This window comes from Cucumis sativus, chromosome 5 (genome assembly GCF_000004075.3).
Source record: "Cucumis sativus cultivar 9930 chromosome 5, Cucumber_9930_V3, whole genome shotgun sequence".
Lineage (NCBI taxonomy): Eukaryota > Viridiplantae > Streptophyta > Magnoliopsida > Cucurbitales > Cucurbitaceae > Cucumis > Cucumis sativus.
Genome location: NC_026659.2, coordinates 19,678,462 through 19,697,604, shown reverse-complemented (window position 1 = coordinate 19,697,604; position 19,143 = coordinate 19,678,462). Strand labels below are relative to the sequence as shown.

The window sequence follows — 19,143 nt, the reverse complement described above, 5'->3', positions numbered from 1 at the left end:
TCTATAATCTTATAGTCACTTTGTTTTACTATTTTCAAGAATTTGTTTGCATCCTCATCTGTAACAGGCTTCTTGTATTCTACACTTTTATGATAGGCATCTATACATCCTGCTTTTTGTCATGTTCATTCACATTTATTTTCTCATTTTTTCTCCCTTGCCCCAATGTCAAACTACCTCAAGGAGTTGTTAAATTATTTGGTCGGTTACATCTTCCACTTCGAGTTATCCTACTAATTCCTGTAATATTATCAACTGGAGGATCTGTAATGACTTGACAATCATACCGCCATGGCACTGCTTTTAGATCCTTAAATTTGAAAGGACTCGATACTTGGATCGTGAGTTGTTTAGGATTGCAAGAAGTTGACTCATAACGACTTTTTTGATAAAAGACTGTCAAAGGCCTTGGTAAAAGGGAATTTTTCTTTTTTGCAACTTCATCCATTAATGCACATATTTTATTGTCTCTCATCTCATTTTTCTCTTGTCCTTTTTAGCATACCGTGAGTATCTTTGAATCCATAAGTTGTTGTACTTATATCTAAATTTACAACATTATTGGATAACATGGTCTGCAACTCCTTGATGGAATATACAATGTATGCTTTCATCGTACCCTTCGTATCTTACTGGGGTTCAAATATTCCGAACTAACATATCTTGCTTCAAAAAGTGTTTCCATAGGCATCACTATCTCATGAGCTTCATTTTTAGACTTTTCAACAAAATAATCTACAACGTTCACTTTTGAATTTTCATGATTAGGCAGTAGATTGTTGTTGACATCCAGCTTTTCACCAGCTTTTAAAGCTTGACCATCCAACATTAATTAAAGATTGCACCTTCCTTTTTAGAGCCAAACAATTTTCAGTTGAGTGTCCCACTTCTCCAGCATAATAATCACATCGAGCATTTGAATCATACCATTTTGGATAAGGAGGTTGTATTGAATTTATTGGGACATGAGCTAACTGTCAATTTTGAATTAGCTGAGGTAAAAGTTTTGTATATGTCATGAAAATTGGATCAAATCGCCATGTATCTGACTTGGTCTTGCTACCTTGACCTTGTACAAATGATCGATAAGAGTTTGAATTAACAGGTTTTGAGGCTCTAGAGAAAAAGTGAGTTGATACATAGTTGTTATAAGGGATATGAGAAACATTGCTTATATATGAAGGAAAATTTTGGTCATGTTTTCTTTGACCAAAAATCGATTGGTGGTTTCCTGAATTAGGAAAACCAATTGTATGGACGTCGCCTTCTTTCTTCTTATATGTTGTTCCTTTCTTTAATCTCCCATACTCAGTTGAAGCCTCTGCTAACCTCCCATGCTTTATCTCATATTCAATTCTTTCACCCATAACAATAATGTCAGAAAAATTGGTTGTAGCATTACCAATCATTTGATCATAGAAAGGAGCCCGCAAAGTATTCATAAACATAGACGTCATTTCTTTGTCTGTTAAAGGTGGCTGAACCTTTACGGCCATATCTCTCCATCGTTAAGCATATTCTTTAAACCTTTCTGAAATCTTCTTCTCCATCTGTTGCAGGTCTAAACGATCTGGAGCCATATCAATATTGTGTTTGTATTCTTTTAGAAATGCATTAGCTAAATCCTTCCAAACATGAATGTGTGCATTATCTAATTGAATGTACCATCGAGTAGTTGGACTCGTCAAACTGTCTTGAAAACAATGGATCAACAATTTATTATTACCAATATGCACTGCCATCTTTCTACAATACATTATAAGATGACTCATTGAATACCATCCATCATATTTGTCAAATTCTGGAACTTAAACTTTGTTGGAATGATTAAACCTGACATTAAGCACAACTGTGTTGCATCTATATTTCCATAAACGTCAGTCCCTTCAATTGCTCGCAATCTTTCTTCCAAATCATCTAGTTTTTGCTTAACCGGAGTGTTCTCATTTTGTCTCATGTCTTGAATTTTAGTTTGAGCTTCCAATTGTTTTATATATGGGACAAGAGGTGAAACAACAAAAAGAGGATTCATAGCAACATAGTGTTGAGTGGTTTGAGTCTGTGGAACATTCATGTGGCATGATATAAATCCTAGGGGATAAATGAGATCATCGGTGTCTTGAACTGGATTGCTTGATTGTGCTATTTCTACGACGACTTTCCCTTTTCCCGCTGAAAGCAATTCCAATAATTTTGAAACTGGTTGAAGAAGGTTGAAGAAGATTGTTTAGGCCAAGTAGAGAAGAAGGTTGAAGAATTTGCGGCGAGGTGATTCAAAGCGTTTTGAAAATGGTTAAGCAGTGGTTATTTGGTCAAAGTATTGTAATAATGTATGAAACACATGTTATTAATAAAATATACGTTTTGATTTGTATTTATTGTGTTTGGCGTTACATTGTTCACTGTTGTGTTTTGAGTGTTGTTAATAGTTTAAAAGGAGTTGAGAATAAGATATGCGATAAGAAAATTTCAAGGTTGTAACTAACTCGCATCCTATTCCCACTACTTTGACGTTTTGGTTGCAGTACGGTTTGGGGTGTGACATAATATGTGAAGGAGAAGGAGAAAGGCCATGGAGATGAACAGTGCGGTGGAGTTGGGGAGGAGTGAAACAAGTGTTTTTAATCTTAATCCACTAATCTAGCAACTCCTTAGGCCAAACGTGGAGTGGGCTATGTACTATTAGGTAATTTGTGGGCAAACAAGCTCTTATGTTTTAGAGATATGTGTGATAATGGCAAAAAATTAGATAACAAACTGGAAAATAGTAAATTTAAAAAATATCAAGATTTATAGCAAAACTGGGGTTGTAGACTTCTTTTTTACCAATTATACCTCTTTATATACGAAAATTATTTTACGCTAGATACAATATATTTGTATAGGTAAAAAATGATACATGATATTACAGATATAGTGTATTTGCAAAAAACCATCAATTTTGAAAAATATTAAATAATTTTTTATTTTCGGACTATATGAGATTACATCAAATAATTTTTTATTTTCGGACTATATAAGATTACATCAACATCCCCTACATTTATGCCTGCAATTTATACAGGGTTTTCAAATTTTTAGGTTTCAAATCAATTAATTAACAATTCATTTCTACAATTCATAATATATATAGTAATGACTATTTGAATTCAAATTTTTTTGTCACCTCTAAAATAAAGGTTAATATAATTTCATCACTTTTCGTTTCGTAAAGTTCTTTTTAATATTTATTAATATTGTGTTGTACCAATACTCGGCCCACAAAATATTATCACAACATGCATGTGGTTTCTGAGGACAAAAACACCTTAAGTGTAGTTCCAAGCATTTGTTAATGACCTCTGATTGCCCATCCATTTGTGCGTGAGATGTCATTCTCCTTTTTAGTTGGGTGCATTGAAAATAACACTTTCCAAAAGTGACTTAAGAACGCTCGATCTCGATCATGCCAAAACTAATATGAGACTTTTTGCATCGGGCTTGTAGCAGATTTGAAGCCGACGTTAGAGTGGGTCCTTATAACTAATTCACCACATGCTGTAATAAAACATAAAAGCCCATTTCCTAGACAAAGTGATTCCATCTCTTCAATATCGTTGAGTTACATGTTGTATTTCAATTTCTTAAGAAAAACAACTTCTTTCTTTTGATGAAATTTCCCTACGACTTGTCAATTTATCCCATGGTAGAGAAGCGGTCAAAATTCATATGGTGGTTTGTTAGTTTTCATTGTGTGGACAACTTGAAAACTTTAGAATTAAGATCCCTGAGTGATTGTTACATATTATCACACTATTCGAAGCCTTAACTTTTATGCAAAACATCTGAATTCGTGTAAAGTAAAATGATAAAGATTGGGACACACGTCTTGGTGCATTATTGGCACAATGGTAGAGTGTGAGACTATAAATCACGTGGTTCCCATGCACAGCGTCTATCTTTATAATTTTTTGTTTTTATACAAATCGATAGCATAGCTTTTCAAATGTCGTTTTGTTAGTTTTCATCGAGTGGATAACACGAAAATGTTAGAATTACGATCCCCAAGTAATTGCTACATACTACGGCGACGCTCCTCAAAGCCTTGGCTTTTTTCTACATAGCATTCAGATTCGTGAAAGAGTAAAGTGACAAAGATTGAAAAAAAAAACATGAGCTAGGCTACCGGGTTGTGTTAGCTCGGTGGTATAGTGCATCACTTTAAACCATGTGATCGTGGGTTTGATTACCACACACAGGATCTAAGTTTGATCGTCGGTAGCTTTTAATATAGTACACTAATATCTTAGATGGACCAACATTTGATTATATTTGTAAATATTAACAATGATTTAACCATTCAAAACAATTATTTCTAATATTTAAAAAATAAAATTATTATAAATATTTTGATCCAATTTGAAAATAGAAGAATATATATCTAAATTGAAAAATAGAAAATTTATTTTCCATGGTTGTCAAGTTAGCTGAAACTGTCCTTCCCTCAACGATCGTAAGCCCTTCTTCTTCCCTAAAACCCTATACACCAGCAGCCACTTGAGCCCTGCTCCGCCACTGCACGCTGTATTCTCAGCCTTCCGCCGTCACTCCCTCTCATACTCTCTCGCCTTCTCGAGCAAACACATCCACTCATCTTTCTTCTCTTTTTCTCCGAAACAGTATTCATCCCCTAACCCGTGCCGTTGTTGAGATAGCGCTTCCGCCGCTCATTTTTCAGGTTCCCATCGTTTTGTTTTTTTTTTTTTTTTTTGGATTTCGTTGGTTTATTCTTTTCATCTCCGAAGAAGAAAATCGATGTTCAACCAGTCTAATTTAAGTTTAAGAGATTAACTGAGCAAAACAGAACTCACCTATAGTTTTGTTCAGTATGAGAATAATCGAAAAGCTGTATTTGAAAGGATTTGCAGTATAAAAAACAGCAAAATGCAATGAACAAATAAAAATAGCTGCTGTCTGTCCCCGGTTCAGTGTTGCATCTGGCAGCCGTCTTTCTTTGTGTTCTTCTTTTCAATGCAACTTAAATAAGTGCACATGAGTGTGATTAAATCCATGATTATCTAGTTGATGTATGCTTTTTTTTGAAGTTATTTTGTTTTTGGTTTATTTATGTGAAGACTCTCGGTTGGGGTTTGGCTAATAGTTCAAAGCAATGTTGCGAAGAAACATTCGGCTGAGGAGGGAGTATTTGTACAGAAAGAGTTTAGAAGGCAAGGAGCGTTTGCTATATGAGAAAAAGCGGAAGATTAGAGAAGCCTTGGAAGGTATTACACTCTCTTTGCTTGATTGTGTTCCTCCCTCAAGTGGATGAAATAGCATTGATCAATAAAAAAGGAGGATACGAAATTGGAGGATGAAATAACCAACTACTAATAAAAAGAGTTGCTATTAACTTTTCATTTAACCTCTATATTGAAGATATGATACTTACGAAAATGGTTAGAAGGAATGCTCAATTGGTGGAAACCAAAAAAAGATTGAATCGGAAGTAACATGAGGAATTTGAAAATATGCATGTGGCTTTTTTTTCAACTGGCTCAAAGCTCCTAATTTTGCAATTATGAACTTTAAGCTCAATATTCTGTGATTTTTTTTTACTGCAGAGGGAAAACCCTTTCCTACTGAACTTCGAAATGAGGAGGCAGCACTTCGTAAAGAAATTGAACTTGAGGATGAACTCACAGCAGGTAATTTTCTCTAACTATTCTTCAACTTAATATGGACGATTAACATCTTTTGCTGTTCCCTGCCTTCTCCAAAGTATTTGCATCATTTAATGAAGAAAATGAACGAGATTGGCATCTTCAACTTAATGGCTTATATGGGATCTTGATCCTCATTCTCCAACACAATACCAGTGGTTTATGATCGTTCTTTTTACCTTCTTTCTATCCCTTACAAGTTTTAAACATTTCTTTGTGAAAATGGAGTTCAATCTTACGAGTTCACATGAGAGCTTTTTCAGTCATAGTATGCAAAAAAAAAAAAAAAAGTCTTCACTAGCTTAGATGGTAAGTTATGGAATTTTTTATTTTTATTTTATTTAATTAGAAGATACAAGAAAAGAGAAAAACTTGTTTTTCATCCAGGGGCAAATTCTTTTGTGTTTTTTTATATTTGTGAGTGTTCGTGCCAGCTTATGCGTACCTCGACTAATCTTTACAGCACAACCTGCCTGACCATACAATATTTGGGTGTCAAGGAAACTTGTAAAAAATTAATTCTTAAGTAGGTGTCTCAATTGATGGGTAATATCTTATTAATTTTATTTTTATGAATACTAACTTTCATCAAGTTGAGACGGTATCAGTTTCTTTGGATGGAACATACTTGGAAAAGAGCATAACCACACCAATGCCCATTGAACGATAAGCCTACAAAAATGGAAGGTTTAAATAAGGATCCTTTTGGTTGAAAAAATCTTAGAGCATAACCGGTGGTTAGATGCATTATGGCTATAACAAGGTCATTTCATTAAGGGTGGATGGAGAGTTTTTGAGAGACGTTGGATACTTTTAAGAGGAAAGTAGGAGGGAAGAACGAAGAAGGATCTGGGTAATTAAGCTGAAAAAACTGTGAGGGTACTAAGAAGGGCTGTTTTGGGAATAGTAGCCAAGTGAGCATATGATGATAGTTTGTTAGAGACAGTTTGATTATTTATTTATTTGTTTTTCTAGAGAAGAAACATTTCATTGATGAAATAAAATTGGGAGAACCCCCAAACACCTAAAGGTTATTAAGATAATTTTTTCCAATTGGAAACCAAGTAAGAAAGGCTCAAATGATTAAAAGGAGGCTTAATTTTGCACCAATACAAAGCTGTAGAAAGAGTAAAATCTAAAAAAGGTTAAAACTAGAAGAATTATCTCTGAAAAGATGTTATTACGTTTGCTCCACAAATTTCAGAAAAAAACACGAACAATAGCCAACCAAATAGTCCTTTTAGTGCCATGAAAAGGATGACCAACCAACAAAGAAGCAAGGTTGTCAAGCATATTTGAAGCAAAAACAGTTAACCAACCAAAGGCCTAGAACATGGTATGCCAAAACTGTGAAGCAAATGGACAATGCGTAAAGAGATGCACGGCATATTCTGAATGATTATGACACATGTAGCAGCAAGATGCGGAGATGGGCATATAGAGGCAGTTTGCTTATAAATAGGAGTCAGGGTTTGTAGGGGAGGTCATAGTTTGTAAGTCAGTTTCAAGTGTGTAATGATTGTGGGAGAGATATAGCTCTCTTGAAAGGCAATTGATATTGCATATTAACTATCTTTGGTGTTTTCGTATGTTTTGGTGTCCTAGGAGTAATAATATTTGGGTAAGGTAGTGTGCAAAGCACATACTTTTTCTTGAGGAAGAGTGGGGTTTTTGAAGTTAAATAGAGGGATTGTGAAGAAGCTAGATATCTGTTACATGATTAATGGGTACACTATTTTGGAAGTGAAGATAATTTTTGGGCTACCGAGTGGCCATGTGAGGCACCGAAGTCTAAATGTGTCTATTAGAAAGCCTTCTGTAGCCCATCTCATTTTCGCTGTATGCTTCAGTTTCCCAGTTACGCTACATAATTTCTAATCAATACAATTAGTGTGTTGCACAATCATTGAGTTAATGGTTTTTTTCTAAAAAAAACCTCAAGGACACACTTGTACAACCTAAAGAACTAATTCTGTTCAAGTAAGATCATTGGAGTTAATGATTGATATTTGTTGGGTGCAAAATTGAAAGCTAAAAAACCAATAGACACATGCTTGAAAGTTCAGTACCAAATTTGTAAGTTGACCTTTATTTTAATATGGTTTTTTATTCTCTTACCATGGAGGTGGAGGAGAAACATCAAAGTAAAATGGTCAGTGATGTTTTTGCAAATTGCTTATCTTGGTCTTTTTGAATCTCTATTCAAAGGCCTCTTTATTTTATGCTGTCCCAATTATTAACAGAACTCTTGATTCTTAATGTTAATTGTAAGTGCAAGTTGGTTTCTAAATTTTTTTGCTAATGTACGGCTGTCTCTTGCCTCTTTGTATGTATCAAATACAGTTCCAAGGACACACATTGATGATGAGTATGCAAATGCTTCAGAAGTTGATCCTAAAATTTTGATAACTACATCTCGGGATCCAAGTGCACCTTTGACACAGTTTGCAAAGGTTGGTATACCTATCCTTTTCTCCTTTGTTACTTCTCTAGTTGATAGATTCAAGCGTATAGTTTTTGGCCTTAACCAGAGTTTTATCGGGAATCTGTACACAGGAACTAAAAATTGTTTTTCCCAATGCACAACGAATGAATCGTGGTGGTCAGGTTAGTATTAATTTTGGCTACCTCATTTGGTTTTCTACCATCAGTTTGTTTACCATTTAGCCATTGATTTCGAGTTGGAACTTGTCATTCTTTGAAGCCAATTGAGAAAGTCTTGTGTCATTGGAGCTTTCTTTGACTTAGGTATAATTTGTTATTTGATTGTTGATACTTAATTACACGGTCGACAGTTTAAAATCAGTATGGAAGAACAAAAACCATTACAAAAGATAGTCCAGCAAGCAGCTTCCCTAGTGTGCAATTCAAATCCCGCCTCTCCTTGTTTATGTATTTACAATAGGACTTACAATTGGTCCAGGCAGGCCCATAAAGAGTTGCTAATACTATATTTTTTCCATTTAAAAGATTATAGAAACTAAATATTATACCAATGACTTGCAAAATCAGAAAATATGGAAGAATACCCTATATTTCCACTTGTGTAGTTAAGGTGCATTTAAAGTCTGTAGTTAAGGTGCATTTTAAGACAATCTTATAGAGAAGCGGAAGTAGAATGTGTTGTTGGTGGTGGTATACTTATCTCATTCTCATCATTTGTAGACCTTTTGTTTGATTAAAATGGTTTGTTGTTTCTTAGGTGATCTCAGAGATTATAGAGACCTGCCGTGCTCATGAATTTACAGATGTTATTTTAGTTCATGAACATCGTGGTGTGCCAGATGGTTTAATTATCAGCCATCTTCCATTTGGTCCAACTGCCTATTTTGGATTGTTGAATGTGGTAAGTGTTCTTTTGGAATTCATTTTTCAAAATTAATGGTTTTTGGCACTAGGTGGCTGCACATTGGGCTAGTAGACTAACCATCTTTTCCAATTGAGGTTACAAGACATGAAATCAGGGACAAAAAGACTATGGGAACAATGCCTGAGGCCTATCCGCACATAATTTTGAACAATTTTACCACGAAGGTAAGAGACATGTTTTGAATGATACAACATCACGTTGTCATTTGACATTTCATGAGTCTTTGCCACTTTCAACGATGTGTTCTTTATTTTGATATTTGTACTGGGCTTCAACATTGAATGATGTTAGACTGCCGAATTTATATTTCATAAAATGAAAGAGACTGAACTTGAAAATGAAAACTTTCTGGTGTACATTATTATCAGCCATTCTTTCTTCTAACCTCCAAGTTAATTTTTTCAAAGTAAATAACGTCTACCTTTCAGAGTCACAATTTTCTTAATATTGCTATTATTGACATGCTGGTGCTATTGTGTCTTAATCTTATCATCATTTTGTTAGCTAAACTCCTTGGATTTTCTCCAATATGGATGTTTTATTGTTTACTTTTCCCTTCCCACATAAGATTCTGCCATATGTTCTATTTCTATTTTCCACCATTTCCCATGTGTATGTGGTTGCATGTTAAGGACATAAATGCCTACATTTCTCTCGTTCTACCATTATGCAAAGATTGTTTTTCCTTTAGAGCAATTACTTAGGTAAAGATAAATTGTTATTCAGTGTCTTCTCTAAATTGCATTTTTTAATTATGTTTCTAATATATTTAATTGTTCTATTCTTGATAGTTGGGTGAAAGGACGGCCAATATCTTAAAGCATCTATTTCCTGTGCCGAAGCCAGATACCAAACGTGTGGTTACTTTTGCTAATCAGTCTGACTATATTTCATTCAGGTTGGTTGACTAAAGTTTTTCCCTAGAGAATATTAAATTGGTGATGATGAACGTGATGGTGATACTTGGCCTTAGTTTTGGATTGCAGTACTTTTAGAAAGACAAGTTATGACATAAAGTAAATCAGTGTTTAGTGTTTGGTAAAATAATATTAAATTGTTGTGATTTAGCTATATTCACCAAAATAAGTACATTATTTTCGTATCGATATTTAATATCTATTTTACTATAAGTTTCGTTTACTTTCTTGAAAATAAAATGTTAGCAAATTTATATGCTTTTATTTGCAAGTTATATTTTATATTGTTTAATCTAAATTATTTGATAAAGACAATAGTTGATTGTCATTGATTAGAAAAAAATCATTGAATCAATCATAATTATATTAATTAAATTGAATTATTAGTTTACTTATAGGCAGAAACCTTGACGTGGAACTAAGCCACTTTAGAGAAGAAAGAAGAAAGTATCTAATCCCGCAAATTCCTTATTTGGCAAAATTGAACCTACAGCCTTTTCAGAGGGAGCAGAGTTGTCTCCTAGTTTCAAATTCTCAGTGTCATTTGTGGATGAAGCCTTGGAATTATCCTTCGGGTCTTTTTTATTTGATTGGAAACCCTTTTATAGTCTCTCCCTTTGTTGTGGGTTATAGTTTTATATCATCTTCTTCACGTATTGAAAAAGACAAGGAGAATCAGAATCTCTTTATGCAAAATAAAAAGTGAGTTTGCTGGGAGATGGGAAAGTTTACGCTAGATAGAAAAGAATTTAGGGTCGGTTCTGCAGGGATTGATAGGAAGATTCATATTGAGAAAAGGAATGGTTGAAAATTCGGTAAGTTGGAGCTGGATGGGGGAACTGCAGTGTGGGTAAGGGACTGTTTGAAGGCAGCCGTGGACGCGAGTCACTCTATCTGATTTTGGGAAGAAGAAAGTTAAGCTTAGCCATAGACTATTTTCAGGTGCTAGAGAATAACAGAGGTAGATTTGCTATTATTTCACTTGAATATTTTAAAGGTAGAAAATTGAGAATTTTCATTTCGGAAGGTAGCAGAGGAAGTGGTTGGCGCTCATTAGCAAAGGAGATCTCGGCGTTCCTTCTAGGTGCAAATTTAGGTTCTCAGAAGGCTAGCAATGAATCCCAAATTCAAAGGACTCAATCAGGAAAGAAAAAGAGGGCTCTTAGGCTTGGATTGTCAAAGTGAAGGGTAACAGAAAAAAAAGGTGGGCAATCATACACAAGAAACTTCCAGAGTGAAGGACAAGAGGTAAAAGTGGTAAAAGGAAAAAGTGATGGACTTTTCATTTAAATGCCAGGCTATGATTATTATAAAAAAATTCAAGGCCTCGACTGATTGGGGAGTTTTAAAGCAACTTTTTGAAAAACCTCCATATATTTGTTGTGGTTTCAAGGTCTTTTGCACAAATCTGGCTGCGGGGATTTGTGGCTTAGTTTTAGAGGCGAAGGAGTTGATTCGACTCGAGTCATTGCTTCAAAATCAAGATTTTTTGTTTCAACTTGGGATTTTCGTGTTATTGAAGGGCAGAGAAAGCAGGAATTTAGGGGAGGTTCAGTCGCGGCGTTAGACGTCCCTCCCTTTTTTGAGAACAAAGGAGATAATCCTTCCCTAGTGTCTTGGTGTGGGGGTCGTGCCGTGAAGATGTGTATCCACTGGAGTCCAACTGGGCTTAAGGAAGTGAGTTTCAGGGCGGAGGTCAAAGAAGATGGTTTTATTTTGGTGGGATGCATTGTCAACCATTGGGACTTCTTCTTTCTGGTGAGATTTCTTGTCGACCTAGGAGAAGAAGAAAAAGAAAGTCAGATTAGGTCAGAGGATGGTACAAACATAGCTGTCCCTTGATCCTTTAGTCTGTCCTTGGGTCAGAAAAAGAAGGAGAAAGAACATCACGTGAAGATTTTGATTCAGTGGAGTGTGATGGGCTGGTGGATAAGAAAGCTCACAGGGGATTTGAGAAAGGAAAGGTAAAGCCCATTGATTTTGTTGAGTTGGGAGGTGGGAAAGATATGTGATGGGCCGGTAGATTTGAGAAAGGGACGGGAGGAAGTGGACCAGATTTCTTTGGGTCCTCTTAAGAAATCAAGGTTGTGCAAAGGAATTATTAAAAGAGGGTCACCGGTTCATAGATGTGAGACCCAAGGGGATGATTTAAGGAAACCGATGGATTCTAACTTAATCCATCAACATGTAGGGCCATTTCTTACCATTTAAGAAAGAAGATGAGCATTGGGGAATCAGATTGGAAAATGAATTTAGGGCCCGAAGAAGACAGTTTTTTACCATTTATTTTGTGTATCCGGGTTCTAGCAACTGGGGTGGGGGTGTTGGTCATTTTGTGTATCCTTATTCTTTTCAAGGTTTAAACTGTTCCGAGACTATGCAAAGGAAGCTTCCCAATACGTGTTTGCTGCCTTCAGTGTGCCCCCTTTGCTTGGAAAACAGTGAGCTATTAGTTCACCTATTCATTTTCTGTCCTTTCTCATCAAATTGTTGGTTTAGCATATTTTCTATGCTCAAATCAGTTTGGGTCTTTGATGGTTCGTTTAGCGCCAATGTGCGCCAATTACTGAGGGGTCCTTATCTATCAAAAAAACATTTTCTAATTTGGGTTAATTTGATAAAAAGCGATTCTAGCTGAGATTTGGTTTGAACGTAACCAACGCACCTTCCATGATAAAAAAAGGAATTGGGCTGACATCGTAGAGATTTCTAAAAGAAATGCAGCAGCTTGGTGTTCTTCAAATGCAGAATTTAAAGATTACTCCATTCAAGACATTTGCCTCAATTGGACCGCCTTCATCTGATGAGACTCAATGTAGTTTTCCCCAATTGCCAGTTCAGAATTAGTGCTTCTGTAGTTTGGATGGATTTTATATGTATTTCTGCCGTTTTGTTTTTCCTTTCAACCTTGCTTTTAGTCTTCCATAGGTAGCTTTTGTAGATTTTTTTGATGGTTACTTTGGTCTTTTCATGACCTTAGTATTGTTCTTGTATTTTGGTCTTTTCTTTGTATTTTGGATATGATGAGGGTGCTATGGGGGTGTCAACCTAGTTGAGATGTCCAAGTGCACCTACTGATCATTTCTCTCTTTCTCTCCCTCAATTCTTGGCTTCCATATTATTCTCATTGTATAGTTCTCTTGTACATTGAGTTTATTAATAATAAAGAAGCTTGTCTCCTTTAAAAAAAAAAAAAAGGAGTATTCAATTCAAGGTTTTTCGGGTTGTGCCTTACCGCTTGCGCTGATCTATTCTCTAGAAGAAAAGTGGTCGTTGCTTAATCATGTGGTCCAAGCGAGGGGATTCGATTCAAGTGGCGGCGAAGAGTCTCTTACCAACGTTGGCTGTGAGGGGCTTCTTTTTGGCCATTCCACCCTCTTTGAATCTCAAGGGGGCCTTGGTTGGTGAAGTTAAAAACGATGAGAGATGGGAGGTTATGGGTTCAGCGGGTACTAAGAGAGTGGAGACTAAAGAAACTGGATAAAATGATAAGAGAGGTAGCGATCAGGTTGTGGAGGTTGGAGGGGTTAAGTTGAAACGTAAGGGAGGTAGTGACAGCTTATCTAGAGAGTTAAAGAAACTGGATAGCTCTGTAAATTGTGGGGGCAAGAAAGCCTTAAAGGAGGCAAGGTCGTCTAGGTCGTTATGTTAAAAATTGTATCTTTGCATGTTAGGGGGTTGGAGGGTCAGTCTAAAAGAAGCCTTGTTAAGGAGGTGCTTAGACAAGAGGATTCAGACATTGTTTTTCTGATGGAAACCAAAAGAAGTGGTTTCTGTAAAAGGATAACTAGTATTTGGAAGAGTAGGAGGTTCTTGATGCTGAAGGTTTGTTTGGTGGCATTCTCATGTTGTGGAATTCGAGATTGTGTTGCTTTTGAAGTGATCCATGACAGGCATTCCACTACTGTGGCTTTTCTGGATGGTGAGGGTCATGAGTTTTGAGTTACAGGGTGTATTGTCCCCTAAGGATGAGAGGTAGGAATTTATTTTGGGAAGAACTAGGAGATCTTTTCAGATATTGTGGGGCGAGATGGTGTGTGGTGGGGGATTTTAATGTGGTCCGTTCTCCTGAAGAGAAAGCTTCGAGGGGGAGAATCGCCAGATCTATGAGATGTTTTAACAACTTTATTGATGATAGTGGTTTGTTTGATCCTCCTCTCATTGGGGGTAAATTTTCCTGGGCCAATTGTAGTGCTACCTCAAGGATTGATAGTGTGCTTATGTCAGAAGCGTGGATCTCAGACTTGGGAACCCTAGGCATGTTAGAGGGTCTAGAATCACTTCGGATCACTAGCCCTTTATTTTGACTAATGGGAGGTTGAATTGGGGTCTGGTTCCCTTCAGGTTTGAAAACATGTGGCTTGATTCCCTCCTTAAAGCGAATATCGCTTCTTGGTGGAACACTATTATCCAAGGTATGTGGGAGGGTTTTAGATTCAAGGAAAAGCTGAGATTTCTTAAAGCCAGCTGAGAGCTTGGAACAAAGAGATGTTTTGGGATATTGGGGTTAAAAAGGAGATTGTTGCTGGGATTGACGAAATTGACAATTTTGAGTTGGATGATCTGCTTGAAAATGGCCTCATTTTTTTATTTTTATTTGAAAGGGGCCGCGCACGCAGGCCCCCACTGCCACAAATAATGACGTATGCTCTGCCCCTTTGGGCAGACCTTAGACGGGCACCCCTTCGAAGTGCAATGGAGGTCGCCAACCTAGGCCATGAGCCTTTATGATCGCTCATTGACCCCGTCCGGGTAAGTATCTTGAAAATGGCCTCATTGAGGAGAGATTTAGTTTAAAAAGGAGCCTTGAAGAGGTGATTGGAAAGGCTAATGTGAGCTGGTTTCAAAAGTGTAAAATTAAGTGGGCCAAGGGAGGGGATTGTAATACGAGTTTCTTCCATAGGATGGTTAAGAAGAAAGAAGAACCATATTGGGTATCTGTTTTTGGATAATGGGGTTTGTACCAGTGATAGAGAGGAAATTGAGGGGGAAATTTTAAAATTTTTCTTTACTCTTTATAGCCCTAAGGTGACGGAGAATCCATTTGTAGAGGGTATTGATTGGAGCCCTATTTTGTCGAGGGAAGATGTGTTAGTGGTCCCTTTTACGATTGAGGAGATCAAGAAGATTGTCTTAAGTTGCAATGGCAACAACGCTCCTGGAGCTAACAGGTTTTCTATGGCCTTTTTCAGTAGAATTGGGATCTAATCAAAGGTGACTTGGAGGGAGTTTTTAAGGAATTTTTTGAAAGAGGGATCTTGAACAAATCGGTGGTTGAAACCTTTGTTTGTTTGATTTCTAAAAAGGATAATGTGATTAAGATTCTAGTGAAAGTGTTGCCATCGACTACTCCATTGACTTGGAGGGTGTTACGTTAAAGCTTGACTTTGAGTAAGCGTAGGATCATGTGGACTGGGACTTTTTGGATAGAGTGATGATGAAGAAAGACTTGGTTATAAATGGAGAATGTGGATGTCGGGATGCGTTAGAAACGTTAAGCTATTCTCATCAATGGAGTAGTCCCAAAAGGGGCGATTCAAGCATCGAAGGGCCTTAGATGGGGTGATCCTTTGTCTTTGTCTTTGTTTTTGTTCTTATTGGTTGTGGATATTCTAAGCCAGTTGATAAGTGTTGAGCCTTTTAAGATTGGTAGAGATGAAGTGGCCTTATAGCACCTTCAATTTGCTATGGTACTTTGCTCTTTTGTTTTGGAAAATCTTCTTCATATATTATTTCATCTTTTCTCTCGATGAAAGTTCAGCAATTTATCAAGTGAACAAAAAAAAATCTCTTCTATTTCATTGCTGTCAAATTTTCATTTAGGGGGGTGTTTGGTCCTCGACTTTCATAAGTCGGTGTTAAATAACTCAACATCGATAGTGTTTATCATTGAAGTTTGTATATTTATCAAGGAACTCTATCTTACAACTCAAACACGAACTTCATAACTTCAATATTAACTCCGGACTCCAAAACTAAACTTAGCGCTCCAAAGACTCAATTGGGATCTTTTAAATGTCCTCACGAAGGAAAAGGTTCACTTCATTCTGTTGGTCTAAACATTGAAGAAGGCATGCACATATATTTGAAGTTGTGTTTCTTCAGTGGTAAGTAGCTCTTTGCTAATTTGTGCCTGTTTTCTTTGGTCATTTGAATTAAAAAAACTATAGGCATCATATTTATGAGAAGCATGGAGGTGCCAAATCAATTGAGCTGAAGGAGATTGGTCCACGGTTTGAATTGCGACTGTACCAGGTACCTATTTTGTGATTCGGTTCATTGCTTTGACGGATTTCATATATACGTTCTTGATACTGGAGAAAGCATTTCAATAAACAAAGTTAAATAGTCAATCTAGGTGTTTCGTTTTATTTTGATCCTGTAGAAAGTAGCTGACAACAGACTAATTAATAAGCAGCCATGGTCTTGCATATATTATCATCCAAATTCTCTCTGGAGTGTTTGAGAGTAAATTTCAAGTTTTAAGGTTGTCAGAAGTTGGAAATTATCATCATAATAACCGAGGCTTTAGAAAAAGAAAATTAAAGTTGCTCAAATACAACTTATTTTATTTTAGAAGAAACTAGTACAATTGTATTGGATTGAAACATAATTTGACGGAGGACGAGATACTTTTCAAGAAAAATCAATACTCTGTTTATAAAACTTTGATGATAATATTTTCGTTCATCCTTTTGCAGTTCGTAGAAATATTTAATTTGTGGCCATCAGAAGTTTTTGTTTGGAGTTCATTTGTTATCATTTTGAATTTCAGACGTTGTCAACAATCTTACCAAAGAAAAAAATTGTTGTATTTCGAGATTGTGTTGATGTTATCTGGAATGTCTTTTCCAATAATAACTGAAATCTTTGTCGAAAAATAATGGATTATATTACAATTTAGTCTCTAACTTTTTAGTTTTTTGTCCACTTGGTAGTTGTTCTCTAGTATGTTTTTGTGTTCAATAGGTTTCTTAACTTTCAACCGTGTCTAGAAGATCCTTGTCCTAATAATTAAAGGCTAACCTTGTACAAAGTGATCCAACAAAATTATAAAATTCAGATTAGGATAAAGTATATATATAACTTATTCCCATCACTCATTCCCTTTATTCTATATTTATATATCTTTTTAACTTAACTACCTTGGCTGACCGGAGTCCAAGAGAACGTGGTCTGCAATTTTGTTGTATCTCAGTATTGTTTCCAGGTGGTAAGCAATATTATGTTGTGTATCTAAATTTAAATTTTGGTTTGTTTGGTGGATTTTATGGCAGATAAAGTTAGGAACTGTGGACCAAACGGAAGCTCAGAATGAATGGGTGATTCGACCATATATGAAAACAACCAAGAAACGTGACTTCCTTGGTGTTTAAAAAACGCAGATTGTAATCTATTATTTTATTACTACTTTTGCATCATCACATTTTTCTTCTTTTTTCTTATAAAATTTGTATTAAAGTTTATATTTTCTTCGGGTGGTTTGGGATACCAAAATTTTGTCTCTTAGATTATTTATAGATTTTAGTTGAATTAGAAAGGCAATTTTTGTTTTTGACACAATGATTGTAGAAGTCTGAAGAGGCGTGCACTTGATTCTTTGCAAATTTCATCATAGTGTACGGTGTTCAGATTGTTAATGATTTTATTTTTTTGTCCATACATTTATTATCTGTGCATATATGATGCGTTTGGTTTGGTTCTTGGCTAATTTTGGGATATTTAGGTTTACAGCAGTAACTATACCATCATTTGAGAGAATAACAAACATGAAATTTTATAAGAAAAATAGCAAACAACCTCTATACTATTTGTCTTGGAGTTTTATTTTCCTTAAAATGCCTTGTATACAATTTTTTTTTAATGTTCGCTGAATTTCTCAAACAACTTTGTCTTCTCCACTACATTTTTGGTTGATCTCCGATTTTGTTGATGATGTAAAGAGGAAGGCCTCAAAATAGGATTGACTAAGAGTTCAAGTTGCAATAGTTTTTTTTGAGTGATTTTTCTCAATCCATTGTAAAAGAATTTTTTTGAGTGATTTTATGGAGATTTTGTTTATCATAGTAGTCAATTTTTTCCTAAAATATCTCTCAACAACATTTTTGCAACTAAATACTTTTTAGGTAGGATTTTTTAAAGAAACTAACCAAAATATAGTTTGTTATCATGTTTATATGGGAGATCTTCTCAACCGTTGATAATTATTAAAGGAGTTTTTTAAAAAATAGAACGACAAAATATTTACAACAACAATTTTGAAAGGGGAAAAAGACCACATGTTCTCGATTAAAAATTCAAAAAATGTCTGATTAATCGACTCAGAGTCCAAAACAATCATTTAGATATGAATAGCCATTTGTATGCAATGGTTTAGATTTCATCATTTAAATTAAGATAGCGAAATCTCAACTTTTTTTAATATTTTTTTTGTACACGATTGTTTATATGTGAGACACCATTTAGATGGAGTTATTTTGTACAGTATCATTTTTTTACGATCTATATTTGACACACAATCTTGAACCAAATAATAGTTTGAAAAAATATTAAAAAATTACAAAAAAAATAGAGAAAAAGACGGTAAAAAGAAAAAGAAAATAAAAAATGCATATAAAAGAAGTGAAAATGGAAATAGTTACAAAAATTAGGAACAAGAGAAAAAGACAATGAAAAAAAAATGAAGAAAAAAAAGCATATCGCATAAGAGGAGAAAGACGATAATATAAAAGGGTAAACTTGTAATTAAAAAAAAGAAGATAAATTCCATAAATTTTTAAATTTGTAACACATTATTTTGGAACCTTGTTCTGGAAATTAACTATTATTAAATAATGAATTATTAATTTACCATTTTCCAACTTTTGCAGCAAATCTATAAAGTTGTGTTATTTTGTTGTAGAGCTCAATCTCAGGCATGACAACAAGATCCCTAAGGTTCTAAATTTTAATTAATTTTCTTTTTATGTCAAATCAATTTTAGTTTGGAAGGTTTATATTGTATTCATAATTATTATTATTTCTTTTGTCAATCAATCTTAATTTTCAATGGAAAGTTTCATATGTGGTTTGTGTGTTTCTTTTTAGGGAGTTGAATCTTTTTTTTTTTTTTTTAAAATAAAGTGTAGGTTCTTACAATTTTAAAATATATGTATTT

At 35.1% G+C, this 19,143-nt stretch overlaps 1 protein-coding gene and 1 non-coding gene across 2 annotated transcripts; one reads left to right on the top strand and one right to left on the bottom strand.

Moving 5' to 3' along the window:
* The first annotated feature begins 4,444 nt into the window (after nt 1-4,444).
* On the top strand, nt 4,445-17,648 carry LOC101219175 (U3 small nucleolar ribonucleoprotein protein IMP4). The gene is made up of 10 exons (XM_004143699.3): nt 4,445-4,717; nt 5,115-5,261; nt 5,601-5,684; nt 8,043-8,152; nt 8,256-8,306; nt 8,902-9,045; nt 9,144-9,233; nt 9,861-9,967; nt 16,157-16,241; nt 17,264-17,648. The coding sequence occupies exons 2-10, from the start codon at nt 5,150-5,152 to the stop codon at nt 17,360-17,362; spliced, it is 882 nt and encodes a 293-aa protein (XP_004143747.1). The 5' UTR covers nt 4,445-4,717; nt 5,115-5,149; the 3' UTR covers nt 17,363-17,648.
* LOC116404181 lies at nt 14,587-14,746 on the bottom strand. Its single transcript, XR_004217118.1, has one exon. It is a non-coding gene; the product is annotated as a U1 spliceosomal RNA (small nuclear RNA).
* Nucleotides 17,649-19,143: the final 1,495 nt, after the last annotated feature.

Bases quoted from the DNA above. Each gene is read 5' to 3' on its own strand.
- LOC101219175 (XM_004143699.3), top strand. From the start codon at position 5,150: ATGTTGCGAAGAAACATTCGGCTGAGGAGGGAGTATTTGTACAGAAAG. The intron at 9,046-9,143 runs GTAAGTGTTCTT...TTTCCAATTGAG, and splicing joins ATTTTGGATTGTTGAATGTG to GTTACAAGACATGAAATCAG. The intron at 9,234-9,860 runs GTAAGAGACATG...TATTCTTGATAG, and splicing joins TGAACAATTTTACCACGAAG to TTGGGTGAAAGGACGGCCAA.